Source organism: Psittacula echo (assembly GCF_963264785.1).
Source record: "Psittacula echo genome assembly, chromosome: 3".
NCBI classification, from domain to species: domain Eukaryota; kingdom Metazoa; phylum Chordata; class Aves; order Psittaciformes; family Psittacidae; genus Psittacula; species Psittacula echo.
Window position 1 is genome coordinate 120,020,707 of NC_137736.1, and position 16,720 is coordinate 120,037,426.

At 40.2% G+C, this 16,720-nt stretch overlaps 1 protein-coding gene across 1 annotated transcript in view; it reads right to left on the reverse strand.

The window, feature by feature from the left end:
* TMEM135 (transmembrane protein 135) overlaps positions 1–16,720 on the reverse strand; it is a gene marked incomplete at both ends in the record, with an annotated part of 168,932 nt that overhangs the window by 142,292 nt on the left and 9,920 nt on the right. The window contains 2 exons of the mRNA XM_080612904.1: positions 5,999–6,091; positions 12,211–12,338. Of these exons, the coding sequence (XP_080469030.1) occupies positions 5,999–6,091; positions 12,211–12,338 (221 nt within the window). The remainder of the gene's footprint in view (positions 1–5,998; positions 6,092–12,210; positions 12,339–16,720) is intronic.

The window sequence follows — 16,720 nt, forward strand, 5'->3', positions numbered from 1 at the left end:
TCACCAAGGCAGTTGCTGAAGTGCAACGGGTTTTAACAGCTTTTGGTTTAGAAACAAAAAGCATTCCATTAACTTCTACAGCTTGGCTCCGTATTTCACAGTAATAATCACTTCAGAGGAATACAACTTCAAAACTTGTTTTCCTGCTCTACCAGATTACACCACAAAATACTCATGTGAGTGATCCAAACTTGAGGGGTTTTTTTCCACAACACAAAGATGCAAAAGCTCATCTCTCAGTGTAGCTGCCTCACTCAATCTTTTACCTGTACCAAGTAACCCTGAAGCTTGCACAAACTCACTGTGGTAGAAGTCTGTTTTGACCACCATACTGGTGATTTATAGGTTCCCCTAAAATACAACATTAAACCAGCTAACTGTAAAGCATTTTGAGAAGGGCCGTTGTTACCTCAAGTCTAAATATAGTATAGTACTATAGAGAAATATATAGCAACAGATACATATTTGAAAGGACAAGCCTATGAAAAGGCTGTATTTATTTACAACATGCACTCTTTACCATTCCTATGCTGCCATATTCTCCCTTATAATGTATCTAAACTAAGGGCATTTACGGCAAGCAAATAACAGACAGGAACTGTTTCATCAGGAGAGCAAACTTACAGTCTCAGAATTCCACACTGCTCTCACACAAATGTTTCTGTCACTTTTTTAAGCAATACAAAGTAATACTTTTGCTTCCAAGACACTAAAAATAAGTATATACATAGATGTTCTCTATAATATGCACTGGATCACTTTCTAAATGTATATGCTTTACATGTTTTTGAGAATCCAGTATACTGGTTTTCTTGATGAAAACAACCAAGTTTACAACTAAAACCATGTTGCCCATCATTGCCCAGAGCAAGATTTTACAACCAAATTACAAACCCCCTAAATCTCCAGTTTTATAAGACCATCAGTGACACAGTCTTGACTGTAGCGACGAGACAGGCGCCGCTATAATGTTAACAGCCAGTATGTAAACAGTAATGCAGCCTAAGGGGGTCAGGGGCTATCCCAAAAGGGTCCCTTCAGAGCTGCCACATAACTTGGAGGTGGTTGGAGTTAAACTTTCTTTGGCTTAATTACTTACAAAGGAAGAAATAAGTTAGCCAGGCACTAAGACAATTTATTTCACTATAACTGTGTCCCTTCTAAAAGCTTTCTAGTTCTCAAAACTCACTAACACACTACTATTTTGAACAAGAGTCCAACAAACTGAAGTCTGCCATTTAATTACTAGCAAAACACAAATGGTTTAAAAACATCAGCACATTTACAAAGCAGTTAACATCATTCAGATTGCCCAGGGAACTTATAGATGCTCCATTCCTAGCAGTGCTCAAGGCCTGGCTGGACAGCGCTTGGAGCAACCTGGTCTAGTGGAAGGGGGGTTGGAACTGGATGAGCTTTAAGGTCCCTTCCAACCCAAACCATTCTGTGATTCTATGATTCTTTTCCTTGAGAGAAATCACAGAGGTCTTAAATACAGGCTCTTCACTGAGCTATCAGACTTGCTTGTATTAGAAATCAGGAAGGCACCACCAATCTAATCAGATTTCCACTAACAGGCTGGTCTCAGCCAAGCCTCAAATCCCATTTCAACAGCTTCATTCACAACCATTTAACAAGTATATTCAGTTACTTCCTTTCCTTCTAACTGTCTCAGTGCTTCTAGAACAAGGTAGTACCATGTTTTCCAGTCTAAGCCACGCATCTGCTCCTCTACTACAATGCTCAATCCCTGTTGTCAGCAGTCAATAGATGCTGAAAAATGACTGGAATCTGTTACTTTGAATTACAAGCAGAAACCAAAATACTCATTTTTCAAAATTACAAGTAACTAAAACTGCTTATCATCAACAATTTGAAACCACACCTATAAGTAAACAAGGAGTGGACTGGTAAAACAACTCCATACAAAGGGTAATGAAATGCATGTAATGATTTCTCAAGGAAGCTTAAAAAAATTAATGTAATTGAGTCATATTTCCACCTTTGAAGCGCCATTAACACAACTGTTAATGCCTAACACTACAGAACTAAATTCTGTCACAAAAGCATTGCACCATTTTTCTTTACTAGAAGGCGTAAAAGGCGAAACTGTAAAGAAAATTATATTCTTCTATATACACTTGTCCAATTGCACTGGTTAGAAGCTTACATATTAGAATAGAGCCATAGTTATGACAATACATACCTCAAGAGTAATTAAAATGTTGAAGTCACCATCAAATGATCAAAAGGAATTAGAAAAATGTACATTGTAATAAATCGTGCAGATTTCCCCAGGAAAAGGGAGCACTTTCCTTATTTGCAAGCACATTTTCTGTGCATGTGAAAACACATACCACCTACAACATTGTTGCACTTCTCATTTTTCAATACCTCTGCCAGAGCCATAAATACAGCAAAAAGAAACAACATGGTGGGACTAACATTAAAAAGGATTAAAATCTCTAGTGTATGGGATAACGTCCAGTCAAAATCAGCTGAAATTTAACTCTGTGCCCTCTTTGCACTTCTCAGAGCATCAAACATGCACCAGCTCTGCAGCTAACAGATGTCAGACTGTCATTTATAAATCCTGCATTGGCCAGTAAGGATGCAAAAATCCAGAGTTACTCCTACCAGAGTAAGAGACTAAAGGTATAGAACATTAGAAACATGTCACTGCCACGCTTATCTATTTACATTCAATCCTTAGCTAAGAAATAATTCTTCTCACAACATTACTGAATCATAATATGACTAGCTCTCCTCTGGTAACCTCACAGAACATAGAATTATAGAATGGTTAAGGTTGGAAAGGACCTTATGATCACCTAGTCCCAACATTCATGTATACATACACAAAACAGGTTTACAAGTGTATTTATTCCTTGGGCCTTTCCACAGATCCTAATAAATTAGTTTTCACAGACAGGATAACCATGTTTTATCACCACCAAATAGAATACACATGGATATATTAATGGGCAAAGTATATCTTTATAGAACTGTAGCAGCACAATAAAATGTAGATCATTTCCTGACTCTGTATGAAGTTCCTCTGCAATGTCACCTCCCTTTCTCATTGCCAGTGCCACGCAAGTTTGCAATCACATATTACACAGATCAAACTCTAATCACACCAGCTCTGTAACACACTAGAAAACACGCTCCTCCTCAGGATTCCAATGCTCCTAGACATGCTATCCATCTCTTTTTCCTGTTCTTCCCTAAGGATTATAAAATATACAAGGGAGGCACACATGAGCAGCAGCACTTGGAAGGAAATCTGATTTACAAGCCTGCTGTTCCCAAGTACCGGACTGACAGAGATGCTGTGCAAGCAAATGCCAGTGAGGTACTTAAAATAGGGTATCCACTTGGGAAGAGATTAAGTGATTAAGGTCAATGTTGCTGCCAGCTGCTAGTAGCAATTTGAAGGGCTGGAGATACGTTTATGAACTCAAATCAGGACTTTTTCCCACCTTCCTGCTTTTTCTACTATGATTTGTTGCAAGCTACTCAGGAAGACAAGTAAGAATGCCACTGTGTCTCTGTGCCAAACAACCATCTCCTAAGAGACTACAAGGCTATGAAAACTTGATTTTGCCTGTAACAGAAGCTAACAAGCAAACCAATGTGAAATCAGAAAGTCATATGTCACTGAGCCTGGCAGCAGCAGCATTTCACACATTATATACACTGTTAGCACTGTAACACACCAAACAACTTGGTATTTAAAAAAAACCCTAAACTTTCAACTACCTGTTAATGCCATTTAACATTGTTTTCCATTACTAACAATGACCCCACGTTCTCAGCTGCATGTGTTACACTGCAATACAAATGCTGCCTTTTCACATTATATCTGATGTTTATATAAGAAAGCTGGGGCTCTTCAGTCTGGAGAAGAGAAGGCTGCGTGGAAACCTCATAGCAGCCTTCCAGTATCTGAAGGGGGGCTATAGGGATGCTGGGGAGGGACTCTTCCTTAGCGACTGTAGCGATAGGACAAGGGGTAATGGGTTCAAACTTAAACAGGGGAAGTTTAGACTGGATATAAGGAAGAAGTTCTTCACTGTAAGGGTGGTGAGGCACTGGAATGGGTTGCCCAAGGAAGTAGTGAATGCTCCATCCCTGGCGGTGCTCAAGGCCAGGTTGGACAGAGCCTTGGGTGACACGGTTTAGTGCGAGTTGTTCCTGCCCGTGGCAGGGGGTTGGAACTGGATGATCTTCAGGACCTTTCCAATCCAAACCATTCTATGATTCTATGAATGTGAACCTTTTAGGCAAAATACCTTTGGTCACACGTTTTGCACTCTGTCAGAAAAGAGAATAACCTCCCAGGAATTGAGTATTTCACCACTATTCATTACATCCATGCTATACCAACCTCTTTTTGTCATTTTCACACACCTCTATTTCAACTTCGATTTATTTCAAATTGCAGGTGCTAAATAGGAGCCTGTTAACATATCAAAGCTTTTTCATACATTGCCACTAGGACTTACAGAAATCCTCACCTGACACAAAATTTGTTTGCCTACTCTTCTTGCTACACATAGCTTTCAAGTTTGGATTTCAAAGTTGTTTCACTGTTACACAAAAACCTTGTGCAGGTTTGGGCACACAAGCAGTTTCAACTCGTGATTCCCAAATATTCTGAAAGCTACAGGAAGCTCACAGATGGACAACCAGCCTCATTTCTACCCTTTTAACATTATCTAGGAATATTATAAGACTGACACACAAAATCCTCACATTGCAACAGGTCTGCAGGAAAAGTTAAGCTGTCTCTGCTCAAAGGGAGAAAATGCATTTGATCTGACTGCAAAATGAAACTCTGATGCGTGTGGCAGTGCTGCAGCCTAAGGAACTAGACAAAGTTCTACCAAAATATGTCCACCCCCTTAGGAAGTAACTGAAAATCAAACAGCTAGGAAGGACATTAAAAAGATAATAAACTTATTTAGTAATTTTATTATGATTTTTCTCTATAGTGACATTAAATAAAGTGATTTAGAAGTGCTCCCACCTCTCCAGAAGTTCTTCCACATCCTCAATCTTCAAAACCAATGGATAATGCATTCTTTCAAAAGGGCAGAACTTTGACATCCTATCCAAAATCTGGCTTAGGTTTTGCTTACTCCATGACTGTTCAGGAATGGAGCCAGTCAACAACATGATGTATACGTATCTGCAGTTATTTGGAATGACTGCTTAAGGAAGTTTCAGATATTTACAGTAACCAAAAATGCATTTGCATCATATTTAGTACTAACCTCCTCACCTCATCTTTTAAAGAGTAATCTCTTACATTATCCTTTTGTCACCTTCTCTACTTTGAATACAGCTTACCAACTAGATGACTAAGGCATCTCACACCGTATTAAACATTGTAACTTTCATTACTGATACAAACTAACAATAGAAGTTGAACACCAAAACATTACAACCTTACACGCAATGATTTCACACACCACCTTTCATGACTTTTAGCTATCCTTGGATCACTCAGATCTTGCTTCCCACTTCGTCATATTTTCATAACAAACTTCCCATTGGTAGCTGAACTTCAGCACCTTCTCTTCAGTGAAATCTTTGCCTTCTGTATCCTTACATTTTATCCAATTTTGGATGAAACTTCAGCTCTTCCAGTCATTTCTTTCCGCAAAATCCTATTACTGCTGTGTCTTAACTAACTTCACGTTGCTAACTCATCAGCAACTTTCATTAGGATGCTCCTTCTCTGTGACTAAATCACAAAAGTTAAATTATCTTTAAAAACACACAAAAAACCCAGTTTAAGAAATCCTACACAATCAAGCAACCCAATTACCCATTAAACAAGGAAAACAAACCACAACCAAGAAACTGAATGTTTGTGTTTATTTCCCAGTAGCTTTCTAGGTTCAAATCTAAGGTTGCAAAAGACACTATTTCTAATGAACTCCATTTCCAGCATTATATGAAACTGCAAATCCATAAACACAAACTGTACCTGCTTTTCCTTTCGATGAGAATAGCCATGTAGGAGGCAGGTAATGCAGCACCAAAGCCAGGAGACCAGATGTAGAATTTGCCAAGTATCTTCCTGCAAATGTAATTTGTACACATATTACATGCAAAGCAACTGAAATACTCACATACAACAGCACAGTTTACCTTTATTATAAAATCACACACACTTTTGTCCCTTGATTTTGTCCCTTTGCATTAATCAGTACTTACAAATAAATACTAATTATGCTATTTTTAGAGTTGGACGGTTCACAGAGGAGTTCTGGAAGAGCCTCATAATCATAAAACACCTGAAGCACTGCATTAACATATCCATTTCATTTGAAGGATTTCTTTGCTCCAAAGCAAGCAGTGCTTTCAAGAGATGGTTCTGAAAAGCTACACATACTAATCACAGAAAAATCCCCTAAAAGAACTCTTAGCTACTCCTCACCCTGCTAATATTCCAAGTGCATTTTCAAGAAGATGTGCTTTATGGAATGTAGAGATACAATCAGGTGAGCCAGAAATCAAATCAAATACCACAGAATCATAGAACGGTTCAGGTTGGAAAGCACCTTAAAGTTCATCCAGTTCCAATCCCCCACCATGGGTACGGATGCCTCACCCTAGACCACGCTGCCCAAAGCTCTGTCTAACCAGGCCTTGAACATTACCAGGGATGGGTATTACATACATCATGCTCATGAGATAGTCAATTGATGCTAAAAGCAGTAAACCACTCATTTACAGCAAGCCAAGGAATCATTCTGTACATTGCCACTGGAAGCGACAGTGACACGCCAGCTCTATCAAGGTGGCAAAGCTCTCATTTTTCGCAACTCAGAGAGTCCACAAAATTCAAACAGCAAAACTAATCCAGCAATAAGTTGAAAACAACAGTTATACAAATAACATGTAAGAAAATATTTCTCTAAATTGATCACTGTTAAACGAAGAAAACCAAAATGCATGTCAGAGAATGTCGCTGACCACACTTGGTCTGTTCAGGACACCTGTACTATCCAACTAATCCAGGGTGATCACAGAAGCAAACAATGGTCAGGGAGTCATGAGATTTGGTAGCATGATAATAAGCATACTTCAATTACACCAATACTGCTCAGTTGATAAGCACTATTAATGCAGGAAAACATGGAGTCTTCCACCCTTCCCAAAACACAGCGAACAAAAATAGCAAACACATACAGATACATACATAAATACAGGGTACAAAAGGAAATGTCCTCAGGTAAAATTTCATGCTGACAAAACAGAAGAACAAGAACCATCCGATTAGCCCATTTTTAACCTTGCTGTAAAAGGCCTGATCAGCCTCATTTCATACTTCTGCACAAACAGTATTACCAGTGAGCAATGCCAGCTCATGTTCATAACTGAAAAGAGAGCCAGTGTATCAGCAGCAAGTGATGTAATGGCAATTACACACACTGCTCATTCCCACGGCTGCAGGAGGAGAATTTCTCAGGATGACAATGCCAAATGCTGCAGGAGCTAAAGTTCATTATTAGGACTCTCTCAGAAAGCAATTACTGTATGAAGTTTCAGAGAAGCCATCTGAAATAAGTATGAACACATCTTCCCAGACACACCTGTTAAGTAACAGAACAAATGTCTTTTTCTGTGGGAAAGAAATAGGAATTTGTTCTTTTGGCATGGTTTAGAATCTCTCTAAGAATGCTTCCATGTATGGTTTGATAAGATTTTGAAAACAACTGGAACATTTTGCATAGTAAAACCTAGTGGAAATTAAAATGTCCAATCAGCTAAGTGAAGGATTTAAACTTCTGCTAAAGTAAATGAAAACAAGGGGGCTTTCTTCCTTATTTACATGGTTATTTTCACATGGTCTATGGTTAGAAATCGGAATGAGAAGCATGAGTTCTTTCAGGTTATGCACCTAATTCCTCAATGTATAACTGTATCCAAAACTCAAAAGCTGGTTGATACATAAGGCTGAATCTGATTAAGGAGGCTAATCTAAAGCTGTCCACGGACAAACTTAATTACTCTAGTTTAGACTAAGAGAACCATGTCTTCATGAAGTTTTGCATTTAATAACCCCAAAACCTATCAATCCCACCTCTCATGTAACAAATGTAATGCTTGTCAGCACTGGAGCCTCGCGTTTCCGTCTGAAACCCAGACAGATGTAGTAGAGATTACAACCCCCAGCTGGTCTATCACACATCCCTACCAGAGATCAACACCCCAGCGCTCTGCCAAAAGAGCAGTCTGTAGAGACCCCAGTTCACTTCAATAAATAAAGAGGAAGGGGTAAAACCCAAAGAGGTCAGCCTATAAGGATGCTGGGGAGGGACTCTTCATTAGGGACTGTAGTGATAGGACAAGGGGTAACGGGTTGAAACATAAACAGGGGAAGTTTAGATTGGATATAAGGAGGAAGCTCTTCACTGTTAGGGTGGTGAGGCACTGGAATGGGGTGCCCAGGGAACTTGTGCATGCTCCATCCCTGGCGGTGTTCGAGGCCAGGTTGGACAAAGCCTTGGGTGACATGGTTTAATGTGAGGTGTCCCTGTCCATGGCAGGGGGGGTGGAACTAGATGATCTTAAGGTCCTTTCCAACCCTAACTATTCTATGATTCTAAGTGAGTTTGGTAAACCCTTCTAGACTGAGAACATCTATTCACAGCCTAAGTCACTGCTGCTATTGGATTTAGATGGTTTTGACATTTTGCCCACATATGAAATGGTGAGAATATTAAACAGTTGCACTTTATTGCCTTAAGTTTTGCATCCTTGAAAATCTTAGCAGCAGTTTCAATTTTGGTGGCTTTCTCTAGCTGAAAGCTAGAGCACCAAAATGACATATTAGCACAAGCCAGACTTCTCAATGACAAATTTCATATTGAGATATTTTAATTGCTACTGGATGACTAAGATGTATTTTCAGTACACACAGTGACTGAAGATTCACTGGGACTTTGGTAAAGGTACAAAGAGATGAAGAGGTCACTTTACCCAGGACATCCTGTATGCCTGCCAATACATCTGCTTGTTGCTACAGAAGAAGAGAACAGGCAATCCTTCTCAAATCAGGAATTGTGCAGGTAAATGTGAGTTAACATGTCCACCTACAAACTCTTTGATATGTTGCTTTGGTGTAGAACTGCAGGAGGGTAAGATCAGTAAACTGCATGGGACAGCACTGCTGCTGAGTAACTGCTGCTCCCTCTGTAACATACCTTCCAAGGAAAAAAGATGCAAAAAATGCAGTGTGTATCCTATTATACAAAGATATCACATCCAATCTCTCTATTACCACTATCTAGAATGAGACTTAGAGCACCTAAGTCTCCACAGCCTTAGCCAATCTCTTTGCATGGCTGCAAATCAAGTTCAGGAATACCCATGCCACAGTTATGCAGAGCACCATAGAGGTACTGGTATTCCTTTGATGGATTAAAACATACAACATCAAATCACATTCCGGACTGGAAAATGACATACAATTATATTTGCTCTCGGGGGCTACTGAAGGACACCTGTGTATGTCATACAGCAACAGGTTCAAGGAATCATACAAGTTCAAAAAAGCATTAAATAAATAACTCTAAAAAATCCCACACAGATTGGTTAAAAAGAGGAGTGAAATCTCCTACTTCTATCCTCCATGACAGACACAAAAGCAGATAATAGAAGCAAACTCATACAGCTCAAGCTGCAAGACAATGTTGATATTAACTGCATTCCAAGTGAAGGACTTGTCAACAGCATGACCTAGAGAGAAGCTCTTAAAAAAGAACAAAAAACTGCATACAGCACCTGTAAAGATGTCATGTATTTATACAGCTTTCTGGCTTGTTCTCTTTTTCTCTCCAAATAACACTTACTCAGCTCCTTGACCATATTCAAGTACTGAACGGACTTGTTCAATGAACCTGCCCATGACAACTCTCAAATACTTCCTGATCAACAGCAGCCAGTTTAAAGCTCATCCCTGTGTAAGAACAAGGCTGTTTTTTTCCTCTCAATGCATTACTCTGCACATTCCTCCCTCAAATTTCATGATTTTTTTTCAATCAACAGATTAAAGGGAAGAGAGTCAGGTTTAGATTTCTGTGTAACCTAAATTATCTCATGCAATCTCCACACTACACTTCACCCTCTTTCCAGATTCTTGAGGTATATCCAAAACAAAGAACACAGCAGGAATATCGCTGGCAACCTCTTCCTATTACGAAAATGGATTATTTATCCCTTGTTTTGTTTCATATACAGTAACTACTTGCTAATCATTTACTAATTCCTGGAAGACAGAGGATCCTTCTTCTTGAAGAGTCCTGGCAAGCAATCCTGTCAAAATCATTTGGGAATTCATGTATAATGCACCAACTGGATCTCCTCATCAGATATATATTTATCCTTTAAAGGACACCAGTAAATTTAGAAAGTATGACTTCTGATAATCACGTTACCCATCATTTTCTGAAAAGGCATTCAACAGCTCTCAAATACCCTACTCACATAACTGCTGAGGCTCCAAACTTTATTCTGGTCAGAAAAGCTGCAAAATACTCCTTATAACTGGACATTCGTACACTTCAACAGATACAATGCATAAGGCTGTCTAAACACTTTCTTCTTTTGCCTCTAGCAGTGATCTCAGTTCCTCAGCTCCAACCAGCACCCTAACAGGTTTTATTTGCAAGTCCTGCCCTTGCAGGTGGTGGGCAGTCTGCAGAGATCCCACCAGCAGAGGTTCTGCTGGAGGTGACAACTCTTCATGGGCATCTTATTGTAACAGATAAAGCATGTACATCTCTCAGGATGTTGGGGTTACTCTGTTGCACAGCTGTAAGAACAGCAGGGTAAGCATTTACCTACACCCCTTGTCATGTCAAATTGTTAGAATCATCCTTTGCAGGGTTTTGGCCTGAGTCAACCTGAACAGTGTTTCAGGGGGACCTGGAGGGCACATGGCTGGATAGGACTTTGAGCAACCTAGTCTAGTGGAAAGAGTACCTGCCTGTGGCAGGGGACTGGAACTAGATGAGCTTTAAGGTATCTTCCAACCCAGACCATTCTATGATTCTAAGGACTAGGTACCATTTGCATTACCCAGCCTGCATCCCCATGCTGGTCTGAAGGTCTGAACAGCTTTAGACAGCCATGCTCCACATACATGAAAGCCAAGCCATACTAGCTGGCTTCAGAGCAAGACACTAATACCTTACTGGCTTCATTTACTAGTACAGGCGTACTCACAGATCTCCTAGATGGCCAGTACCTCAGTTAGAGGAATCACTGAAAGCAGTAAAACTTACACCCACCACACCAGCTTAATTTAGAGAGTAACATCCAAGTACAGCACTGAAGTAAGGCACAGCAGACTTAAAGGCAAGTACATGCAGAATAAGGAAGACTGCAGTATAGCTCAGAGGAGTAAACATAAATCAGTATTAACACAACTCAGATTGCTAGAAAAATTCATATCGTTTAGACCTTGTTACTTAAAGAATCACTTTGAATTTTGCAAATGATTGACTTAAAAAGCATTCCACAGATCCTCAGCCCTCCCCCTCAGCTTTGAAACAAAGTTCAGAGACCCCTAAACAGATACAGAAGTAGGGCATAAAGACTTTCATTAACTTTTAGAGGGGCTGTTGAGTGCACCAACAAATAACTTTCAAAAATTGATATCTACAGTAGATTTTACAGGTCTTTGTATAACATCTCCTACAATAAATGTGTTTAGATCTAGGGCATCATCATATTCATAAATAGGAAAGTATAATTTTTAACTATCTTAACAGTTGCTTAAAATATACCGGAAAGAACTCAGAATACGTAAGTGCCATTTATACTCATTTTTCAGAGCAAGTCTGTATCTTGCAGAATGCAAGAAGCTGTGCTGGGATTTCCTTCACTTATGACCACAAAGTTGGGTGGCTGGATCAAGTTTAGGATAATTAAAAGTTATCACAGCTCCTGCATCAGGAAAACAGAAACCAGCATCAAATTACATCAATCCTTTCTCGGAGAGAAAGATTAGGCCTTCTCAGTTCAAGTGGTAAGACCAGAAATCAAGTGGATGGCATAGCTGTTGCTTTTCTTACTCCTACCCATTACAAACAAGCCTATTATATAAGCAAAGACAAATTATTACATAAAATGAAAAGTTGCATCAAAAATAGCTTTCCTAATACATTTTTAGGACAGTATACCAACCTTAGAATGCAAAAGCAAGCAACATACAAGGTCCCATTTGCTGTCAGAAAGGAAGTTGATTGCAAGATCTCAGGTAGCAGTTTGTACAAATAATAGTCAAGTTTTCGTTTCCTGAGAATAGCTGCAATCTGAGGGAGGAGGAAAGAAGAAAAAAAAAACAAAAAGGGGGGGGACAAACTTTAATGCAGTTCGCTCTTTTTTTGCACACTGTAAAGAGACATACAAAAGGAAAACAAGAACCCAGGACACATCGCCCACTGAAGCAGTAAATAAAAGCCTCTTAAATTTGCTGGCTTTATGAACAATACCATAAAGATTTCCTTTGAACTTGGTCCAGCTATTCTAATATTTCTACCAGGAGTGATTCTAAATGGGACGTATTGGAGGAATTTTATTACCTTGTTACCATCAGCCATAACAGTCAGAAACGTTGTCTGCCAGATACCAGAACCTTTAAGATGTCATAAATTGACACTAATTTTGTCCTCCAAACAACTGGACTATCACATAATTAAGGTCAGAGTATCACTAAAGTAACCCAAACACCGGCCCTACACAGTGTCTATGAAGTGATGATGTATTTCTAAAAGTTTTCTATTCCAACTAACCAACTGCAAATCCTCCAAAAAACCCATTCACTATCCACTGGAAGAACAACACATTTCCTGACAACTTTTACAGAAATCGTATGTTATTCCTAAAAAACTGCCTATAACAGAAAATGGGCTGGGTCTAAAAAATAAATGTTCTCTTTGGTCAGTTCAATGTATGGCCCATGTTCTATAAAGAGCAGTTAATGACTCAAACACTAAAGGGGATAGGCTGAGAAAGTTGGGGCTGTTCAGCCTGGAGAAGAGAAGGCTGCGTGGAGACCTCAGAGCAGCCTTCCAGTGTCTGAAGGGGGGCTATAGAGATGCTGGGGAGGGACTCTTCATTAGCAACTGTAGCGACAGGACAAGGGGTAACGGGTTCAAACTTAAACAGGGGAAGTTTAGATTGGATATAAGGAAGAAATTCTTTACTGTAAGGGTGGTGAGGCACTGGAGTGGGTTGCCCAGGGAAGTTGTGAATGCTCCATCCCTGGCAGTGTTCAAGGCCAGGTTGGACAGAGCCTTGGGTGGCATGGTTTAGTGGGAGGTGTCGCTGCCCATGGCAGGGGGATTGGAGCTTGATGATCTTAAGGTCCTTTCCAACCCTAACTATTCTATGAATCTACAATTCTATGAAGGTTCTCAGACTCTTGGCTGCAACTATCTAATGAGAAGGTATAGAGAACCAGGCTCTGCTCAGAGGTACCCAGGGGTAAGACAAAAGGCAACAGACAAGTTCGAGATTAGACCTACAGAAGAAAAATTTTCACTTGAGGGTGGCTGAATATTGGAGCAGGTCACTCAAAGCGACTGTAAACTCTCCATCACTGGAGATCCTCAAAACCCAACTAGAAAACGCCACAAGTGACCTACCTTACCCAGCTGTGAGCAGGAGGCTGGTGGACCACACAGGCTCCCAAGATCTCTCTGACCTGTGTGCTCCTGTGACTCCACGAAATTATACTTTGGTTTCATCATTAAATAAATTTTATTGGGTTTTTTAATTCTTTTTAAAAGCATTATTGTATTTATCTCCACTGATGTCCCAAGGAGGGACTGGCAGGAGCTGTCAGTCAATGCTTAGAATTAGAGAAGTCCCAAACAGAGCAAGCTTCATGCTACTGGTTTTGATGAGAAGAGCAAAAGACATCCTGTCAAATTGGTATTGGCAACACCTCTCAGAGTCCTGCTTCCTCAATTTAAAAACATGGGAGAGGGACCTGTTCTGAAACACTGTCCACTCGGACAGAAGAGCAAGTAGATGTTTGATTACATTCAGAGATGGGCCAAGGATTCTACTAAAACAGGGAAGTTCTACCAAAACCTGTTTCCAAAATGAAGCTTGAATTAAGGATTAAGGAGAAGTACACGCATGAACAAACTTCCCAAAACAGATTTACACATCACTTAATCAAGTGTCAAGGCTGCTTAAACTATATGGAGCAGGCAACAAAGCAATCCAGAGAAGCTTTCTGTTGAAGGAGAGTCTTCTCGCAGTCTAAACATCAGAACACCAGTTGCTATCTCCACAGCTATATCCTGCCTATTGCACTAAGATCCTGAACATCTGGAACAAAACATCTTGTTTTAAGAACACAGACCTTACACCTGAAGCCTTCCTCCTCAGACCAAAGCATTCCCAACAGGAAAACATTAATGTCAAATCAAAGTCAAAAATTTACTTCTGTAGCTTCTTCCCCAAGTTTTAGATGTTACCAACTCGGATACACCTCACTCAAGTGAACCAGGAGGACACTGATGAACACCAAATTCTAACAGTAAATGCATTACTCAAGGTTTGGCAGCAGATGTTGCTAGCAGAGAGCACCATGGAAGGAGAAGGCCTCAGGTCATCTAGTAGATACTTCCTTGGCAAAATACTGCTCCCTACGAAGAGGCTAACAGATGTAGCAGAAGGTCTGAAAATTACTTGAGACTCCCTGTAGGGTCAGACAGAAAGGAACATCTCACTGGCATCATGGTCTCAGCTCTTCAGGTAAAAGGAACATGTAAATCCTAGGACATGTCTATTTAGGCACCACAGGGTGGTCTGTATCAAGATAACTGTAATAGTTTGGGGTGTTATTCGCTATAAGAATCATAGAATTGGTTGGTTGGAAAGGACAGGACTGCTATCCTGATGCAGCCCACCAATCCAAGCAGTTGATGATGATGTATCCAAGATTGGTCAAAAACAGCTCCATACCTCCCATTATTCTTGTCACCTTTCTCCATATCTTAGTTTCATTTTAACATGAAGTGACAACAATCTTACAAAGTAAAATTATTTGGTGCTTACCAGTTCTAGTATGATAGCTCAGCACGTACACATCAAAAGTGGAGTGCTGCTGTGCAATATAGTGCTACCATACGAAACTGAAATCCAGGGACAGGAGCAACACACTTCTCACACCACTCTAAGATCATGAATTCATGGCAGAGAAAAGCACAATTCACTTCCTGTGCTGCCTCTCCCTCTATTTCTGAGTTTGTAGTGCTTGTCCTGCCTGTCACCCTTCATGAAAAGGGGAAGACTGCCCAAAAAAATCTCTGAACCGGGGAGAGCATCACTGGATATTATACTTATGAGGGTTAATTATATGTGCATCTGGATGAAATTAGACAGGTCACAACACTGCAGTCCTCAGACAACCAAACTTTTACAAGCTACAGTCAGACAAGACAAATACATGACTCCTTAATAACATCTCCAAGTGAGAAATTGATGCAATGAAATATAACCGATTGTCCTTAGGTGACATCTGTGCCCTACACACACGGGGGGGGGGGGGGGGGGGGGGGGCAGGTAACCACCTGCCAGCCTGACTTTCAGAGAAATATTTCTGACCCCAAACATGATTAATTTGGCTCTAAGAATGTGGTCAGGTAAAACCTCTTGAATAAAGTAAGTCATGCATGGGGGAAAGAAGCTTTGCTTTCCACACCTGAGGAGTGATTCAGCACTGCCCAGTGTCCCATTACCACTGTGGGAAAACTGCAAACAGAAAGACTCTGACTTATTTTTAAGACAAAGAACTCCTTTCCTCACTTCTGTACTTCAACGTTTAAAACTTGAAACCCCAAACTCCATTAGCCCTTCATGCAGCCCTGGCAGGGTTTAGCAGCTTCTGAGGGCAATCCCAGCCCCTTGTTACTTACAAACAAAAGGAACTAACAGCAGGACTGACACCTGGCACGTTATCACAGCAAAAGACATGACCACAAACCTGTCCTCCAAAACCCTATAATATACAAGCACCAGTTCCTAAACAACTGATTATCTTTTACACTCTTAGCCCAGATTGGAAGATTTCTCCTTCTCCTGTTCATCAACTCAGTGTAAACTGACCACAGATTTACTCTCCAGTAGTAATCGCTCCATTTCCCTGACAGCTTAAAACAAGCTCTGATTTAACTTTCCCTAAAACACTTTGGCCATTACCATAGCATCACAGAATGGGTTGGAAGGGACCTCAAAGACCATCTAGTTCCAAACCCCCCAGCCATGTGCAGGGACACCTTCCACTCCAAGCCACATTCAAACTGTCCTTGAATACTTCCAGGGATGAGGCATCTTGAAATATAGAGGCAGAATATTCATATATATGAAAAATTATTTAATTAAAAAAAATGCTATGAAATTATATTTATCATAGGTGGAAAAATCATGACAAAGAGGCTACTACATCTCTAAGACTGTTTTCATGTGAACAGAAATGAGGGCAGAAGGAAGAAACTTGGGGTTCAGACTTTTATATGGAGGGGAGCTGGAAGGAGGAGGTCACCCCTCAATCAAATGCAAACACTCCTGGAGTTACACACTAGTCACTTCAAGAATACATATTGCTCATGGTTTGAACCCTAAGGCCTACAGTATTTTATGTCTGAAATATTTAAAAAAGCCTACTCAGCAAAACTAC